The sequence below is a fragment of the Gasterosteus aculeatus genome, chromosome 12, assembly GCF_964276395.1.
Source record: "Gasterosteus aculeatus chromosome 12, fGasAcu3.hap1.1, whole genome shotgun sequence".
Lineage (NCBI taxonomy): Eukaryota > Metazoa > Chordata > Actinopteri > Perciformes > Gasterosteidae > Gasterosteus > Gasterosteus aculeatus.
Window position 1 is genome coordinate 2,886,372 of NC_135700.1, and position 19,287 is coordinate 2,905,658.

A 19,287-nucleotide genomic window follows, 5' to 3' on the forward strand; every position below is an offset into this window, starting at 1 on the left:
AGTGCAGCATCGGACACACCGGTAACGACAACGTTGTTTGGTGATAAATTAACCACGTCACGGAAACACCGCTGAAAACCGTCGCAACAGAAAATGAAATCTGTGATTTCAAAGCGTTCTCCTTGACGTTTGTCATGTTTAATGAAGGAAAAAGAGCGATACAGACAGACAGACAGAGAATTTAAAGGCTGTTTTACTGTTCTACAAATAGATCAGTTCACTAGTTTTTGATTTAATTCAATTATTAAAATGAAAGGTAGGTCTTAAGTTGAGCTAAACGTCAGTCTGGTGAGGTATATTGTAGTATATTATTAGTGTAATGCTGCAGCATTTGTCATTTCAGCTTTTAGCTCGACTAAAAGACTGGAAATGCTGCAAGTAACCGGTTTCGGGCAATGCGAGCTTTCACAGCCGTTTTTAGGGCAACGTTTAGCTAAAGAGGGCAAAAAAAGTGGACACCATGAGCGATGTGAACACCCTCGGACTGTAACATTATTCACGATAAAGTACAGCCTCCCGTACCTTTATAAAGTACAATATGGCCTGTTTTTTCTGTTTATACCTGTTATTCATGTATTTATTAAATTTGAGTAAATTTGTTAATACATAAATATATAAGTTGAATGATTTTGGCGACGGGTGCCCTTTTGTTTTGAGCACCTCCCCCCAAAATGTCTGTGCACGTGTCTGGTAACGCTACACTTGCTGGGTCACTACTGACACTTCTTGTGAGAAACAGAAGGGAACTTTGTTTTGCTACTTTCTTGATCTACTGCTCTACACTATTTAGCACGAGTGCATCTAACAGTGTATATAAGAGACGTGGCCCCCGACACGCCCATGAGCACGCTCGCCATGGAAGAAGTTTGTTCTCTTCTCACTTCTTGTCCATCTACATCTTTCACTGTCTATTCCTTTCTTTTGCCCCGCCTCCTCCCCTGCAGGGATTTCGATGCCAGTCTGTATCTGTGCGAGGAGGCCTTCGGCCGGCTGCCCCTGGACACACTAGAGCGCTTGGGAGGCACACTGCTGCTGTACCCTTACGTGCTCACACTGCTGCTTCTCAGCGCCATGCTGGCAGCGGCTGCAGTGCACAACCTCAGGTAAGAGTGGGGGCACGTAAGCAGCCTCTGCAGTCACATGTAATGTGCGCGGTAACACACATGGTGTGAATGCGTCCTCTAAACCTCTGCTCTATTAATGTTTGATGTGGCGGTCGAGGGAGCTCCTCCATCCGACTTCTCTGTTAACGTTGACTCAAGGCTAAAGACAAGCTGTGCATCTACACCTCTGGGGGAGAGCAACACCGAGCTGAGAGGGGACTGAATTCATGGACTCGCATGACTGATGCTCAGGGTTTGCCAAACAAAATGCTAACATGTTCGTATACAGAGTGTTAGCTCGGGTTAACGCTTCACGTTAGCATATATCAAGTGTTTACTCATCAAACTTGGCAAGGAGGAACAAGGAAGTGGGATAAAAGGACATTCAGGGCCTCCATGTCTCCGCCGGACATCGCTGCAGACTTAGAAAGGGTGTTGTTGCCGAATCTTCTTCCAGCTGGAGCTCAAAGCTTCATCAGCTTGTGGGATGCAGGATCGTCTACACTCAGTTGTCTTCATTTCATACACAATAGCGAAGCAGCAGCAAGGCGACGGGCCGCACTCGGCTATTCACATTGTCGGGGGGCTGAAACACTAACCGAGACCACAAAGGGCTGCCTGCCAATTGAAGGGGTTCATTTAATTGAGTCCAGTTCACCCCGCTTCACGTAGGAGGAAGAACTTTAGGGTTTTCCTTTAAATGGGCGCTGATGTATGTCTGATTCTGTGTGGAAGGGCCGAGCTGTGGGAGTGACACAGCTGCCCTCGAGCCTTTATTCCCTGTGTGTCTGCCTGCTTTCACCTGCAGACGCCGGTGGGTGTGCATCATTGCATGTCTGCCTGTGCCTAAGCGGCTAATGAAACCTGAAGAACAGAGTAATCTGAATAATTCCACCCACCGACCCTCCTGCCTCTCTTCTGCAGCGTCGGGCTGTCATGTTTTATGTATCGTCGCTGCTTTTTAGCTCACTGCCTTGCTCCGCTTTGTTTCTGTATGCAGACCTAAAGGCTGTTCAGCTGAGGAGAGGAAAGGGGGCGGAGAGGAGCGGGCGGCGGCCTTCCGTCCGGATGTGGCCTACAACCTGCTGCACACGCTGTTCTACGGCCTGCTGGCTTTCAGCACCATGAGGTAAGCTTGTGTGATGCAGGATCCTCTCCATACCGAAGCAGCGACGCCGGTTTGATTCCCTGATGGGGACTCTTCTCCTCTCGGCTGGCTTGTGCATGCTCGTGAGCAGATGCTTGCAAATCCCTCAAAGTGGCGCTCAAATGCTTTTCACCAAGTGTCTCTGAGTGGCCCACTCGAGCCTTGATCAGCCCTCGCTCCGAGCAGCATCGCTCGTCCGGCACACACTGCCTGTCTGAGCAGCGAGTTGCTTCTGCACCGCTGCACATATTTCCTAGTTACCACACACTACACAGGACAACACAAGACTCCCTTTGACAACTTGCTAAGCTCCGTTCCCCCTCGATCTGACTTGTTTTAAAGAGAGGGGTTTTAATGATGTCTAGACGGAAGCAAAAGCCCAGTTTCTCACACAAGAAGTCTCTAGGAGAAGACGTGAAACAGCCTTTGGTTTGTGCTGCAGTGTACGGCTCAGTTTTCCTGCTAATCTAATATTATTGTAAGAAACAATGTAAGATCACACCTTTTTCTTTGACTGCTAAGCCTTTATGCTGCGGTCGGGTGTATACTGAAAATGTATTTGTTACTAATGAAGTGTACTACACACGCATACAGATACCCGATTGGATACAACTAAACAAAACTATGACATAAAGAGCTAGCGTTAGGACGTTATACATCATACACTGTTTATATGACTATATGACTTCTTTGTGACTTCACCAGTTTGTGGACTACGGCTTTGAACCATGAGTTTAGTATCTTGGCCGTGCAATTTTGTTCTAAACAGAAGTGAGCATATCGGCACTGCAGAGGAGTGACAGCGTGTACAACTCTGACGAGGATCTGTCAATCAAAAGAAGTTGGGACCGCCCTTTACCATACTCTGCTTAATGTTCTATTTTTTACTCTAAATGGACCATGATTGACTCATAAGCCATCATGCTGTATTGAAGAAGACTTAAATCTAGAGATTGAGACACTTTTCAATGTTTACTGGGCGAATAAATCCAGAGCGAAGTAATCCTTTTTTCATAGACTTTTTTCAATCATGTTGCTGCCTTCTGAACAGGGCTCTCAAATGTCACGCATTGCATTCTCAAGTCACGCATCCAATTCCTCACGCCAAGGAATCGGACTCCGGTCCGAACCTCGTTGGTTACTCTCCCCCCCCCTCCGTTGGCCGTAGCGTCCACCCCCGACAAAATGTCACTCAGTTTTCTTGAAAGAATATAACTATTAAAATACTTCTGCATTGTTTTTTCTGTGACCCGTGACCTAAGGCTGCACGGTACGGCCAAAAATCCATATCACGGTATTAAAGATTCTGACGGTATCCCGGTATATCACTGTATTGCTTTTTCAAGTAAAGACATTAATTCATTGACCGCTACCTGTTCGGCTACCCGAACAGCTGTTCGCCGCTTGCTGGCCAACTTGCTCGCAACTGGCCGGCGAGTTCGCTCGTTAGCGTGTTAGTTTGTTAGCGTGTTAGTTCGTTAGCTAGTTGCCGTGTTAGCTTGTTGTGGCCGCTAGTGTTGCCACCAGGGGCTCAACAGACTTTGCAATAAATCGTTTTCTGATCTAACATAACTTACGTCGAATTTTCCAAACCCAAGAACCCTCCAAACAGACACAGCTCCTCTCTTGGGCACAGGTTGTGTTTGTGCATCTCTGGTTTCTCGTTGTTCCTCCTGTATTGCTCTTTCCCATGTTTTTTGCACACATAAGACAATTAGCTCTCATACCGTATCCCATGCAGCCCTACCGTGACCTCAAAACAGCGTAATTAGTTAGTGATGTGCTTGTTAGGCTTTAGATGTAAAAAGATGGTAACGTACATAGCGAGAAACGTGGTTAGCTATGCTAAGCTATTTGCAGCGTGCTGTAGAGCAAACACACTGTTTAATCTACTCCTTTAAAATTGTTTTTTTTGTGTTTATGGCTGTGGAAATGCTAGAAAACAAGATGCCAAACTCCAAACGCTATAGGGCAGATTGTGTCTTTGTGCAGCCACTTGCACACTCGTGCTGCATGTGGACAGATCCAAAGCTGTGCCTTGTCAGGCTACTTGCCTGTGATTGGATCACATGTTGATGGGATTTACCAAGCGTTGTGCTCACAAAACTTCTCTTCCTTCTCCACGACACAGTTGGTTTGGGCGTCAAATAGCGCTGGACCTTAAGCGCCTCATTAGATCATTGGTAAACCGAGAGCACACAGAGAATAAAAGATCTTTGTGGCACTTTCTCTGCACTGTCTTGATATTTCACATTAGCCGTTAGCGTTAGAGTATTAGCCTCATTACCCATAAGTCATGTTGCTTCTCTTTCTTTCCGTAGCACACACAAACCCCGTGGCCCATTTCTCTGGTTCACCTAACTGCATCATCCGCTGGCAGGTTCCCTCTGAGGGCCCGGTTACACACTCTAGACAGCAGAGCCCTGACTGCAGGGCCACTGTGGCACAACATCATACTTGCAGTCGTCTTTTATAACCAACCACTTGCTTTTTAATTCCCTGAATGTTCCGCTTTCTGAGCTGGCGGCTTGCACCGCCGCTGGGAGATGCCGACTGGCCGACTTTAATTTTGCACTCAGTGCAGTCGCTTGTTGTGTGGTGAACCGTTCTGTGTTCTTTGTCTGTCCTTGCAATGATCGTAATACTTGTGATCCTGTAAACATTTTATCAGGTTTTTTTTAAGAGATAAGTGAAAACCTTAGTAGTCTTGTTTTTGCTTACCTTTGTTTGACAAACAGTTAAACCTCTAGTTTAACTGCTCGCCTTGCTGTAGGGAAGTTGAGGTGGACTGCCGCACCCAGCGACGTCCCTGTTGAATCAGGTGGTCTCCACTTCAGAAGTCCATGAGAAAATGACTCTTAATTTTCTCTTGATGTATTCCCTCGGTAACCATTGTAGACATGAGTCTGTGGTCTCATGGTCAGCATGATTTTCATTTACTAAAGGATGTTCCCCTTAGAGCAAAGTAGACTGTAAACCAGGTGATGCTTTAGGTTTTGGGGTCTGTTTTTTTTTTGTCTCCTAAAATTGTCTAATTTAGTGTTTGTAAATGTAATGGTCAATGATTTGAAAATTTGTGTGTGATGTTATTGAATTACTTACGTGACTTCTGAAGCTAATTGGTAGACATCGTAAAGGGGTGAATACAAAAGCAGGCAGCGCTTTTCGTGTGTAGTCCATTACATACAACTCAGAACAACAAAACGAAATAAGAGGCCAACTAATCCCATTTGACCACAATTGATCAATTTATGTCTAGAGTTTATCACATTAACAATGTTGTATTTAAAAATAAATAAACAAGAGCCTATGTGCTGTATTCTGGTACTGCTCGCTAACATGTTGTGCTATTTCTCTGCAGTAACCAGGGGATAACTTCCCATTTAGTATCAGACTTCTAGTATTGAAAGAAACCTGCTGTTACTCGAAAAAGCAAAGGGGAATATTCAGATCCAGGTTTTCAAACGTTTAATCGAGCAGCTTGATTTGACTGTTGGTGATGCACATCGTGTTTTTGTGTCCATACATAATATATTTGTGTGAGTGTGTACAATGAGTCCCTGTTACAGTCTAGAACCAAAGCTCTGATCGAATTTGTGTGATAGGTGAACAATCCGAGAGTAATTCTGCAAGGCAGTGGAGAAAACTTTCAGCACTTTGCCCTTAAATGCTGATGAAGAGGGAATGGCCAAAAGTGCAGGAAGCCATTGGTTTTCTGTCAGGCAGCTCCTTTGCATTAAAACAGGGACTGAGATTTTTCTCTCCCTCTCTCCGTTGGCTCCGTCTCTGCACCTGTCAACAAGGTTCCAGCTCATTTCATCCTCTGTCTCCTCCCTGCTCAATCGTTCTGTCATTTGTTTGAGAACTGTAATGCAAGTGCTTTGAATCAGAACACGGATCTGAGGAGAAATGCCGTGTTCCCAACAATGAATGAATGAACCCGCTGTGGCGCCGTTTCGCTAAGTCGTCCACTAAACTGGAGAAGACAATTTGGTTGTCTTCTTTGAATGTAATGTTCTCTCCGGTCTCGGGGGAACATCTTAAAGTCCAAGAATCAAAGTTAAAGAACTCTCTGCCTGATATTCTCTCCCACTCAGGATGAAGTACATATGGACCGGCCACATGTGTGCCGTCGCTGCCTACGGTGTGTGTGGGAAGGAGCTGTGGACTCTGCTTCTCAACACTCTCCGTTGCAACAGCAGGGTTCTGGTAAGAGCACTCCGCCAGTTGCAAAACTGATGTGATTGTCGTGTTTTGATGTGAAAGTTGTGAGCGACATCACCTGCATCAAGTCCCCCTCCTGCTCCTCAGAGCGCTGAGCCCCCGTGAGCTCCAACTTGACACCTAATTAATGTTACCGGTATTCCAAAACGATGTATCGATGGATTTTTTGCACAATTTCATAAAGTTCATAACTATACACATGGGCAGGTCAACCGTGTTACTCTCGTCCAGTTCATTTGTTTTTATCACTACTTTTTATCTTATATAAATATTCAGCTATAAACAGGCTTTTATGTTACAAAATACACCAAAAACAAAAGCACAACGAGCCCTCAGTCCAAAGTAAATTCTGTCTAAATGATTTATCTGAGCAAACGGACGATAATTGACATTAAAGGAGTGGGGCCTGTGGCCATCGAGTAGAGAGGCTTCACCCGGAACTGCGGGGTTGTCGGCTCGAAACCCAGCTGCGTGCGTCCCTGTGTGTCCCTGAGCAAGACACCTAAACCCAAATGGCCTTTCCGGCCACATACTGCTCGAACTCGAGGGTTAAACGCGGAGAAGCACCTGTTGTCTCAGTGCCTGTACTCTGTGCAATGACAAAAGGTTGAATCTTCTTCATTTAATGTGCTCAGAAAGCATTGATACAACCAACATTATGTCCATCAGCACTTTCTAACTTTAAACAGCACAATAGTAACACCTGGAGATTAGTCCCCCCCCCCCAATGAATGGAGCTGCCTGATGTCCAGGCGGTTGCAGGGGCTCTGGAGCGGTGGGGCCACCAGATGTCAGTGTGGTCACAACGTGGCGGCAGCAGCATTTGGCTCGGATAAGAACGCTGCCCCGGATATCTATTTAATCTCATCTCGTCGCTGCTGTTTGTCTTTCTCTCATTTTGCAGTTGCGGTTGGTCAGATACGCAGTCCCACTGTTGGTGATGGGTTGCCTGTATTACAAGGTACGCCCTTTTCTCTGCTGTGCGCTGTTCACCCTCTGCGTAGTTGGTCTCATCACGGAGCAGTTTGGAAAAAAATGTTTAAAAAAAAGAAGCTGTTCAGCGACTCCAGAAAAGAATAAAAGAAGACGGGATGATAACAAGCAAATGGATTGTAGCAAAACACCCGGAGTCCCTGCAGTGTTCATGTTCATGTATTCCATTCGGCTCACATTCAATGCAGGGGTGACGTGTTATCTTCCACACCTTCCTGGGTTCGATGCTCGGGCTTCACGGCCTTTATGAGCGCGAACAGGAATCACCTCCATCACCCCTCTGCTTCCTTCTAGTTCTGGCCTAAGCTGATGGAGGAGCTGTCCGAGCTGAGGGAGTTCTTTGACCCGGACACCGTGGAGCTCATGACCTGGATTAGGTACACACACACAAACCACACTCACTCATCAAATTGCTGTGGGCGTTTACACCGACCAAGTTTCACTTGGCCTGATGGCCCTGATTAGTCTGAGAGACGGTGAGCACGTCTGTGTGTGTGTGTGTGTGTGTGTGTGCGTCAACGCTAGTTTGCAGTGAGTGTGGCCGATGAGTGATGAGAGCCGGCAGGTCTTCACGGTTAAGACTCAGGGGCGCCAGAGAGGGAACAGCTGTTTGCAGAGCTGTACCCCCCATTGGGCGGGTGGGGGTCGTTTGCCCGGGCTTCTTGATCAACAGCACCGCGGCGATGGGATCAGAGATGGCGCTGGGATTTGTAATAACACTGTATTGTGGCCGCTGTGCGTGTGGAGGGGTGGTGGTGGCTGCGTACCACGTAGCTGTGCAACAACCAACATCTGGCCATAAACACATAATCGCATGTGGTTTTTGGACTATTTCCCTGCTGAAGCACAATGAAGTGAGTGTAGCCTGAGTATTTTGGGTCAACAGATGTCAGCCCAGCTGTTTTCACAACCCTCCCCAGGACTAACATGTGAGGTTAGCATGTATCAGAATAGAGATCCACCGGTAGGAATCTTAAAAAGAAAAGGGGAACCGTTTTTTTGTGAATTCAAAATGTTGAGAACGTATCACCACTCTACCCACTGGTGTATGTCATCGCTCCTCTGGGGAACTATCTATTCCTTTTTCCTTTTCACCATAAGCACCTCACTGTGGCTGTCTGCTTCGTGCTTCGCTCAATCACCTCGATCTGACAGCCAACGTTGGAGCAAGGAGAGACGAGGCGTACCCTGACAAAAGCGCTCACCAACATTTGGCCGATATTCTCCTCGATGGGTGTTTTGCTCTTCGTTGTGATACCGTGCGTCCAAAATATAAAGTTTAGGACAGACGGACACGGTAATACAAGCTTCTCCCTTTTCTCCTTTCTGAAATGCCTCAAAAGTGGCTTGCAGCCGGTCCACAACATAAAGCGGAGGGCTCAGGAGTGCAGCCCCCTTTCTCTCTGGAGCGATATAGACAGATAGATATCTATAGAATCGCTCGCTAATCTCACCAACAGCTGCTTCCTGTGCCAAAATGCATGATGACTTTAAACTCTTCAAGTTGGGAGGGACAACAAGGTCAGCCACGTCTGTAGTCAGTGTTCCATGTCAAATGCACCCGATGGATCAATAATCACAGCTGCTGTTTTCGTGACGTCCGGGGAGCGGCTCGTGTGACGGATCGGAGAAGGACATGTTGTGACTGCTGATACCCAATCAAGTGGCAAACGCGGGATTCTGCGCCGCCGCTCCACACCGCCCGTCAGCTTTATGTCCTAATTAGTGACTTATAAGGCTGAAAAACATTAAAAAAAAAGACACAAAGAGCATGTGAAGCACTTATTTCCTCTTTAGTGTAAGGGAGTCGTGTGTGACTCAGTGAAGCACAGTTTCTGCCTCTCGGAACTGAAGCGCCGCGCAGAAAATTTGTGTGTGAAAGGCCTATGAAATATGAAAGCAGAGATACCCGGAAACGCTGTGAAATCAGTGTCTTCCACTCATTGTGCTGCATGGTGTTGGAGGGAGATTCACATCATTGAAACGCGGGGGATGTTTTCCTCCCATCCCATCATCAGCAGCACGACGCTGATGGGATGGATGGATTTGAAGAAATGCCGTCAGACCGATAGTGGAGTGGCTCAGAGAGCAATGGATGGTGAGGTAGAGGAGGATGTATTAGTGCGTGTGACACAGGTTCACTAATCCCATTAGGCTCCGAGGGATTAGGGGCTGCCTCCAGTTACCTTGGCCGGGGCTAAGCGCTAAGCGCTAAGCTCCTTGCCGCTGCGCTAATTACATCCCAGAAGAAGCGCTTCAGTGTTACACGCTGTTCTCCAGCGGATGGCGCATCGCGGGACATTCGCAAACGGCAAAACAAAGACGGATACATACGTGCATATAGAAGAGGGGCAGCGACTTGTTATGCTAATTCTATCTGCAGGCCGGGGTTGTTGCCGCATGCGTGAGTCATGTAGGCTAATAAAGGCTTCACAGAACAGAAGGAGTTTATGTAGCCGGAGTGAGAGGAGATCTTTTGATCCGTATTCATGGAATTAACGAGGATACAGAAAGAGAAGGTAAACAGGAATAGGATTAGGAAAAGGGTAAAGATATCTGTGAGTGTGTGAGGGGGGTGGGGGGGGGGGGGGTTACCTGTGCTGATGTCAGAGGATGTTGCATGTGTACAGACTGTAACGCCCTCTGAGGAATTATGAAATATAATCGGGTCAGGTGGATGAGGGGGGGTTTGAAAAATGAATACTAATACACCAGTGTAAAAACCTCAAAAACAGGACATTTAATATTTGCAAACAGGAGACAGAGCTTTTCCCGCCCCCATGCACATATATACTGGGGTACGGGATACTGGGGTACGGCATGGTAAACAGGAAGGTTTTGCGCACGCACAATGATCTCATTGTACAAGGACCATCATGTTCTTTATCCTGAGACATCTGATCATGATGAGACACCGAGTGGCCTTCTGGACACACACGTCACGCAGATTTCATATCCTTATCTCAGCGGACATGTCATACACCCAGCTTATTGTACAAACGATACAGACATAGTCTTGTTTTCTCTAATATCCCCTTCTTGACATGACGACAGGGGGTCAGGACTTTAACTGCGCCGCAGGTTAACGCGATAGCAGGCGGCCGAGGTGCTTTTGTGCTTTTGCACGACCACGAGTTTCTACTTGATAACCGCAGCGGCTCCCGAGCAGCAGGCTGATGGTCCCTTCTCAACGGACGGTCAATAAATCTATAGCGATGCAGGGTCATTCCACTGCTCCCAACGCCTGAGTTATAGCCGTGAGTATGCACTTCTTAAAGTCACCTATATGGCCTCCATCCATACCGCCAAAGCGCTGCTGCGTTAAATCGAAGAGTGCTCATGGGTAAGAATGCCCGAGCGCTGATTAGCCCCCCATCCCGCCTCCCGCCGTGACCGACGCCCGGGAGCCGCGTGGCGCGGAGCAGCTGAGACCCCGCCACGTGATGATGCCCCGTCAGGGCTCCAGCTTCACCGGGGGCCGTGGATGCAGCTCACGCGTCCACAGCACAGATGAGAGCCGGGAGCTTTTCAACGCATTTCAAAACTACGCAGTATTTGAAAGTCACAACTGCAGGGTATTTGTAGGATTTCTTTGTTGTTGACATTCCTTAGCACGGGAGGTTTTACTCCTAACCCCCCCCTTGCCACCCAAAACAAAATGTACAGCTCCTCTTTTGAGCGGAGGCTGCATTTGGAATTATTAATGAGCTTTGACAGCAGTTTTGCTGCATGAGGCTCCGAGAGGGAACCGGCTCAAATGAAGGAGTCAGCGTATTTGAGGTAAAATCAGATCTGTTTATCTGACCGGGCGTCACGTTGGAACCGGGAAACAGGTGATCCGTCAGTGTCTTGTAAAAGACCATTATGTCCATTCCTTAACTGGCAGCAGTGGAGTTTAACATTGATGTAAAAGCTTATCAGAAGGTGCCAAATAAGAACGAATCAGCATGCTCTCAATCCCAGTGCGTCCGCTACCGATCGGCGTCAGCTGCACAGAGCGAAGTCAAATGATGTGGTAGAAAGAGCACAGTCCCGGTAGGTAAGGGGGGGCGGGCGGGTTGTGTGTAACACTGATACAGGACTTTTATCCTGGAGACCGCCGTCTTAATATTAGGCAAGTATTTGTTACGTTACTAAATTAACCCCAAACCGTTGCCTCTTATTGAAGCAGTACAGAACAGTGAGTGGGTTACCCAGACACCATTATCCTTGTATCCCCAAAGAACCCTCAGTCAATTAATATCCAAATAAAACATTTGTTTGTTTGTTTTGGGCAGTAGCACTCAATTAATCATTTGTCTTTTTATGTGTCCACGCATGTCCTGAGAATGAACTGTGCCGGGACAAAAGGGGACGCAGCCACCATGATGTCACCCACTGGTTTGTGGACAACTGTTACGTGGCCTCAATTCAACATTTTCTAGTCGCCATCCTGGCTTAACACAAGAAGGTGGAGCCAAATACAGCCAAATGCTGATTACGAGTTTAAGTACACAAAAGAAAATGAAATGTCTGGAAACACCCAGTGAAAGGGGGAGCGTTCTAAAAAACACCTGGTCCTCGGCAATGGTTGGTCCCGGGGGGGGGCCCACTTATTGGGTTTGTATACACTCACTGCGGTTCTCCTCTGAGGGCAGCCTTTATTGAAAGCCATAAACAATGCTCACTTGGATTGTTCTTGCAAATGAGCAATGCTGTCAGGGTTCCGGTGAAGAGCGACCTCGATTCCGCATCCTGTCGGGATAAAGGTCACGCTCCTAACTCACATGAGGTCCCTCGAAAGGCCAGTGCAAATAGAGCTCGTCTCTCACTCGCACACTCACTCACTCACTCAGACACACACCAAGACGCTCTCATAGTGTCCATTTGTCTGTCTAATTAAAAGTAATTACTCTATCCATTCTTGGGAAGCATGTGCCACTATTCATTCCTACATCAATCCTTTTGTACCAATCCATTTTTTCCGGCTCCCTCTGTGAGACGGCGACCGCGTTGTTTCCTCCATCCAGTGCTCACTCTTCTGCCAACGCGCTCCGCCGTTCCCTTAATTATCTCCCTGTCATGCAATTCCTTGTCGTGTTTTAAATTGTTTAAATTAGCAGCATTTGCCCTCATCCTTTTTCTCTGATAGAGTGATTGGAACAGATACTTTTTTGTCACAAAAAACATTCATGAAGTTTGGTTCTTTTATGACTTTATTATGGGTTAACAGAAAAAGTGACAAAATCTGCTGGGTCAAAAATATACATACAGCAACGTGAATTAGCAATTTTAGTGACTTAGAAAGTAGTGTCAATGAAATGAGCTTCATGGCCTCTTAACTTCTCGTGAGTGGTTATGAGTGACTACAGCTTCTCTGAGGCCATTTAAATAAAGCTCATTGGATACAAACGCCCACAAACGCTACAATGGGAAAGTCAAAGGAGCTCAGCATGGATCTGAAAAAGCGAATCATTGACTTGAACAAGTCAGGAAAGTCACTTGGAGCCATTTCAAAGCAGCTGCAGGTCCCAAGAGCAACAGTGCAAACAATTGTTAGCAAGTATAAAGTGCACAGCACTGTTTTGTCACGATCAGGAAGAAAACACAAGCTATCACCTGCTGCTGAGAGAAAATTGTTCAGGAGGGTGAAGAGTCAAGCGAGAAGCACCAAAAAGCAGATCTGCCAAGAATCAGAAGCTGCTGGAACACGGGTGTCAGTGTCCACAGTCAAGCGTGTTTTGCATCTCCATGGACTGAGAGGCTGCCGTGCAAGAAGGAAGCTCTTGCTCCAAAAGCGGCACCTTAAGGCTCGACTGAAGTTTGCTGCTGATCACATGGACAAAGATAAGACCTTCTGGAGGAAAGTTCTGTGGTCAGACGAAACAAAAATCGAGCGGTTTGGCCACAATGACCAGCAATGTGTTTGGAGGAGAAAAGGTGAGGCCTTTAACCCCAAGAACACCATGTCTACTGTCAAGCTCGGTGGTGGTAGTATTATGCTGTGGGGCTGTTTTACTGCCAATGGAACTGGTGCTTTACAGAGCGTAAATGGGACAATGAAGAAGGAGGATTACCTTCAAATTCTTCAAGATAACCTAAAATCATCAGCCTGAAGGTTTGGTCTTGGGTTGGGTGTTCCAACAGGACAATGACCCCCAACACACACAAGTGGTAATAGAATGGCTAAATCAGGCTAGAATTAGGGTTTTAGAATGGCCTTCCCAAAGTCCTGACTTAAATCCCATTGAGGACATGTGGACAATGCTGAAGAAACAAGTAAATGTCAGAAAGCCATCAAATTTAAATGAACTGCACCAATTCTCTCAAGAGGAGTGGTCAAAGATTCAACGAGGAGCTTATAGACGGCCACCAAAAGCGCCTAATTGAAGTGAAAATGGCCAAAGAACATGTAACCAAATATTAGCGTTGCTGTATGTATATTTTTGATCCACCAGATTTGATCACTTTTTCTGTTAACCCATAATAAAGTCATAAAAGAACCAAACTTCATGAATGTTTTTTGTGACAAAGAATCTGTTCCAATCACATTATCAGAGAAAAATCTGAATTGTAGAAATAACGGGAAACTCAAGAGAGCCACAACATTATGTTCTTTACAAGTCTATGTAAAGTTTTGACCAATCAGCGTTAAGATGTCTACAGCGTCTTCATTTCCCTCCAACTTATCACCCGTTCACTCTAAGGTGAAGTTACCGGCAGTAGTCAATTATTATTATTATCAATAATAATACACACTTTGGCCCAAACAATGATCTTAATCATATCGGTTTAGACGTCAGGTCTGAACAATCAAAAGGCCGTAGTTCCAAAAGCTTTGAGGGTTCATCACATGTGGATGTGGTGTGGCGGCCAAACATAGTTTTTCTCAATGTGAAGTTTGTTAATGGTAATTAATCTGCACCCACACTCATTTTTATGATTGATTCTACATTGGGTCCTTTTTTGATTAACTCTCTCAAAAATCCTGGGGGGCACGTCACGCACAATTTAGTTGAACTCATTCACGTTCTGTGAGGTTCCATTCTCAGTGTTGACGTACAAAAGAAATGTGATGACACCTTTTATGATATTTGCATAAAATGTAACGTAATTTTAGTTTTTACAGTAATTCAAGTAGGCATGTGAATAATGGTCTACCCTGCTCTTCATGTATGGCCATACGATATAAACCGTTGACTAACGTGGGCGTAGAGACAAGGACCGTTCACACAACCCCACCACTGTGCTGCATGAGAGAGCCAGACGTGCGTGTCTGCCGACAAATAAATAATTGGATTAATGGTTTTATATGAATGAAATATTGATTACAGTAGTTTTTAGGTTGTCTGTCATGACAGTTTCTTAAAAATTGAATTTGGCTGCCGGTGATGGATCACGTCAACACTTTCCTCAGGTAGTGTAGATCTGCTGCCCAGCGCATCTCTTTCTACCCTCAACGGTGCTTTCTGGAGGTGCGTGGCCCTGACACACGGACCCATACAGTAAAATACATACAAGCCTGCGTCCCCTGCACGAGGCCCCAGTGACTCCCCCTGCTCCATCGATGTCCTCTTATCCTTTTTAGAATGTCAGTGGGGAGCATGCCACTGCCTTCTGGCATTTATTTATGAGAATATAAACATGGAATTAAATATGAATCGGCATCCCGGGGAACAGAAGCTGCTCCCCGGGATGCAGTGGGCGATTAAATTCACACACTTAAATTCACACACTTGCAGAGGGAAGACGGACCGAAATGGAAATGACCCACTTCTACTACAGGTCAGGAGGGCAACACGTCAGCCCCCACATCTTCCCCGAGAGCCTGCGCTGTGTGAACACACACACACACACACACACGCGCCCGTGTGCAGATCCACTCGAGCGAAGCGGCTGCATTCCACACAGGAGGCTTGTGGCTAGTCATTATGTTGCTGCACACACATCATACTTTATGTACAGCTGGACTTTAACACGGGCAGTTATGTCGATAATGACGTGCATGCGTGTGCTCTGCCATTCAGATCGGGGGGTTGAAACCCCCTCTTCCTCATTATCCGTGACTTCCAAGGGTGTAAACATTTTGCTGGATGTGCTGTGTGGCAAAAAGTTCTGTCCTGAAATACGTGAAAGTGAATGTTGTTTTGGCGGTTTTTATCATGATTGTTGTTCCGCATATGTTTTGTCATATCGGAGTTCACTTGATTACCAGATTCCAGTTTTTAATTAGCGTTGATCCCTTAATTACAACCGGAGAAAACGGATTTTCTAGAAGTTGGCTCAACAACAAAAGTGCCTGAGACACAAAAACAACGTGGCTCCATGTTGTCACTGCCCTGCATTTCTAAACTCGCACGACGTACTCCGTAATCTCTCAAAAAGCTGTCTAATGGCATTATGCTGGCGAGTCTCTTCATGGTCCCCAGCCTGCTCTCCCACATGCCGCATAATAAAAAGAGAGCAATTTGTCATCTCCGTCCGCTGGGGGAGTTCATTCTGGAACCTGCTGCAAGGGTCATCAATTTTGATGCGTGGCGGATGAACAGAATGGCCTAGGTAAAGACTGATTATGTTTTATCGTCCTCTCCACACGAGGGGCGGGACTAAGTGATTCTGGCCACAGTGGATCTCATGTTATTTTTGTAGCCATGCGAGCTGCGTGGCTCTGTGGACGACTGGCGGTTCCGCCACTTGGAACAGAACTATTGGATTGATCGCCGTGACATTCTGTTCTGACGCGCGCTCCGTGGTGAGGATGAATTCTTTGAGTTTGTGTATTCTAGTCAGAAAGAGGCGTACGGCCGTACGGAGGTTTTCACGTGTCCTGTGAAATGCCTCCATGTTTCCTCAATGGAGCGCCTCAACATTCGGTACAAGTGTGTTGTAATGTCTTGGTGACATTTCCTGTTCTGCCCCCATGAGATCACCGGTAACGTTTCTGCTTTTGCGTAAACCCTCAACAACTCTCGTATGGAATGCCCTGAAATCCTTGTCCACATTGATTTCTAATACATTTGCTGATCGTTGAATCCTTGAACCTGGAATCTGATGATGCTCTGCTGATCGGCCTCAGCCTTCAATCAGCAAATGGCAGATGGGGAACATTGTGATTGTGAGCATGCTAGCTTTAGGAACAGCCTCGTTGAGATGCAGAACCTTGTTTTGATCTACTCCATGGCTTCATTGCTAAATCAGGGTAAGAGGGTTGGATTAGAGATGACCTGCAGGTTAACACGCTGTAACTGAATACCTTTCATCATTGCCCTGTTTGAAATTCAATTTGTCCGCCCAATGAATGCTTTTCTTTCCGTTCCTGACATAGACGGCTGTCCTTGAAGCCACATCTTTGAAAGAAACCTTAAAATACGTATGTATGTATGTCCTGATAACCGCTGCAGGAAGCTAAAGCTGGAAAACAAGCTCTTCTTCTTCAAGCTTTTTTTTTTCTCCCTTTTCTGGTTCCAACCTCACTCACAACGCCCTAAAAAGATTCTGTACACATTTGGTGAGAATGATGTTTGTCGTCTTCTCTCTTCTTTGTCCTCAGCACAAAGACCCCTAAGAGAGCAGTATTTGCAGGCAGCATGCAGCTGCTGGCCGGCATCAAGCTGTGCACCGGCAGAGTTCTCACCAACCACCCCCATTATGAAGATAAAGACCTGCGGGAGAGGACCAAGCAGGTACCAGAGGCTGCACTATGCTAAGCACACACGCGGGGCAGGGGGGCGGCGCTGCACAACGCAAACCCAGTAAAAGCAACATTTGTACATTTGTATTGGGAGGTAAATAGATGGTTATTCGTGTCGGTCATGAATGCTGATGGTGCACGTGTTAGATTTACATTCTGTGGTGGTTTGAAGCCATGTTCCAAAAAAGGATTTAAACAAACAAAGTTGTTTTGCTGGTGTGATGCCAGAGAGGATTATGGATAAATGGCACTTGGGGGTATTTGGTGCAGTAAAAGTAGTATTCATTTGTTTAGAGCAGGATTCACCGTAGTTTTTATACCAAACAACACCAAATGTTCTAGTAAAGTCTAATAACCATCCATCCATCCATCTTCACACCACTTATCCTGCACACGGGGTCGCGGGGGGGCTGGAGTCCGTCCCAGCCAACTTTGGGCGAGTGACAGGGTTCACCCTGGATTGGTCGCCAGCCAATCGCAGGGCTACACAGAGACACACACACATTCACTCTCACAGTCACTTTAGAGTCCCCAATCAACCTGATCCCCAGAGCATGTCTTTGGACTGTGGGAGGAAGCCAGAGAACCCGGAGAGAACCCACGCAGACACGGGGAGAACATGCAGACTCCACACAGAAAGGCCACTGGGCGGAGTGGAACCCAGGACCTTCTTGCTGTTAGGCGACGGCGCTGACCACCACGCCACCGCGCCGCCCCTCCTTACATTCAAAGCTATGAAAATACGCCTGTCTGCCGTTATGTTTGAAGAAGTTAAGGAGTGAACAACCGATGCCGTAACAAGCATTCATCCAGGGGACGACCGCTTTAAAAACATGATAGATTCTGTCTGTGGCCACAGAGCGACTCCTCAGATGAATTCACTTTGGGTCATCGTTCATAGCTGTGTTTGACCTGAGAGCCAGTGTCTCTCATAAGGAGCTCGTAACTGGAGGAGGGGCGTGGCGCTCTTTGCCTGCCGCAGTAGTATTTTCTGTCTTTTGGTTGTTTGAGTCTCCTTGCTGACGACTGATGCGTGACAGCCCAGAAGTTTCGGTGATTTCCATTTATTTTTTTCCTCCAGACCTTCTCCTTTCTGCTCCCGTCTCTAAATCAGCAGTGACAGAGAAGCCCAGAAAAAAGAGAAAAACTGCACAAATTCCCACTGAACTTGAACCATTTTTAGCTCCAGCAGATGAAGTCCGTCTCCAGCTGACGATGAGACGCTCAGTGGATTTTCTTGTTGGTCTCCGTTCACAATGCACCATGCAATGGAACAGCTCAAATCACGGTGACCCTTTGCTTGTTTGGCGTGAAAGTGAAAACTTCCTCAACATGTACGAAGCAGCTATAGTGGCTTTTCCAGCTACGACGGCTGAAGCCGATGAACCTTTGTCTCCCTGTGGAGTTTTTCCCCACGGCGAGCACAAATGATCCCTCTCAGCTGAGAGCGCAGCAGAAGAGTCGCCCGTCTTCATGAATACACGCTGACCGACCTTCGCCGGACCCACGACTGTTTGAATCTGCTCTCAAAAGACAAAGCGCAGAGATGCAAAAACCCACGTGAGCCACATGCAGCATCATTAAAACGATGTGAGACGGCGTTCTGAAGAAACGCTTCCTACCATTGGGTCGCCACTCGGGCTCACGCTGAGGTGAGAGCCGGGATGAAGGCAGCTTTGTTTTGGTACCTTTTATTAAATGCCAAAGCGTTAACAGTGGAAGCCCAACTTGCCGTTGCTCTAATGGCACACTCGCTCTTTGTCAGAGAGATCCATCGCGCCGAAGCCGCCGTCACCGCCGCCGTTCATCTCACTGGGCTCCGTGTTAGCGTCCTCGTTAGCGGGCGAGACGGGGGGAGCTGTCTGTAGATGGACGCCATGTGACCTGCGGGGACGAATGTGGGATCAGACGGCGCTCTGAGCACAATGTGCACCCGTTAAGTGGCTGTGAATAGGAAGGTGGGGAGAGCCGGAGGCTGGACGGCGGCGCCTCGTCTGAGTGCATCTCGGTAATGTTGGCGGACGTGCTGTGGAAAGCGTTCCTCATAGTTCCTGTTAATGCCGAAACAAAAAGGTTCGGCCATTTCTAGGGAATACGCTGTCTTCCCCCAACTTGATCTCCATCACAAGGGCGGTGAGACACCGTCCGAG

General features: G+C 46.9%; 1 protein-coding gene across 2 annotated transcripts in view; it reads left to right on the top strand.

Annotated features, from left to right (window-relative positions):
* The window catches only part of dpy19l3 (dpy-19 like C-mannosyltransferase 3), a 39,422-nt gene that overhangs the window by 16,319 nt on the left and 3,816 nt on the right, over window positions 1–19,287 (top strand). For both annotated transcript variants that reach the window (XM_078085231.1, XM_040164143.2), the window contains 6 exons: window positions 945–1,103; window positions 2,104–2,232; window positions 6,348–6,459; window positions 7,379–7,435; window positions 7,762–7,844; window positions 16,997–17,129. In XM_078085231.1, the coding sequence (XP_077941357.1) occupies window positions 945–1,103; window positions 2,104–2,232; window positions 6,348–6,459; window positions 7,379–7,435; window positions 7,762–7,844; window positions 16,997–17,129 (673 nt within the window). The remainder of the gene's footprint in view (window positions 1–944; window positions 1,104–2,103; window positions 2,233–6,347; window positions 6,460–7,378; window positions 7,436–7,761; window positions 7,845–16,996; window positions 17,130–19,287) is intronic.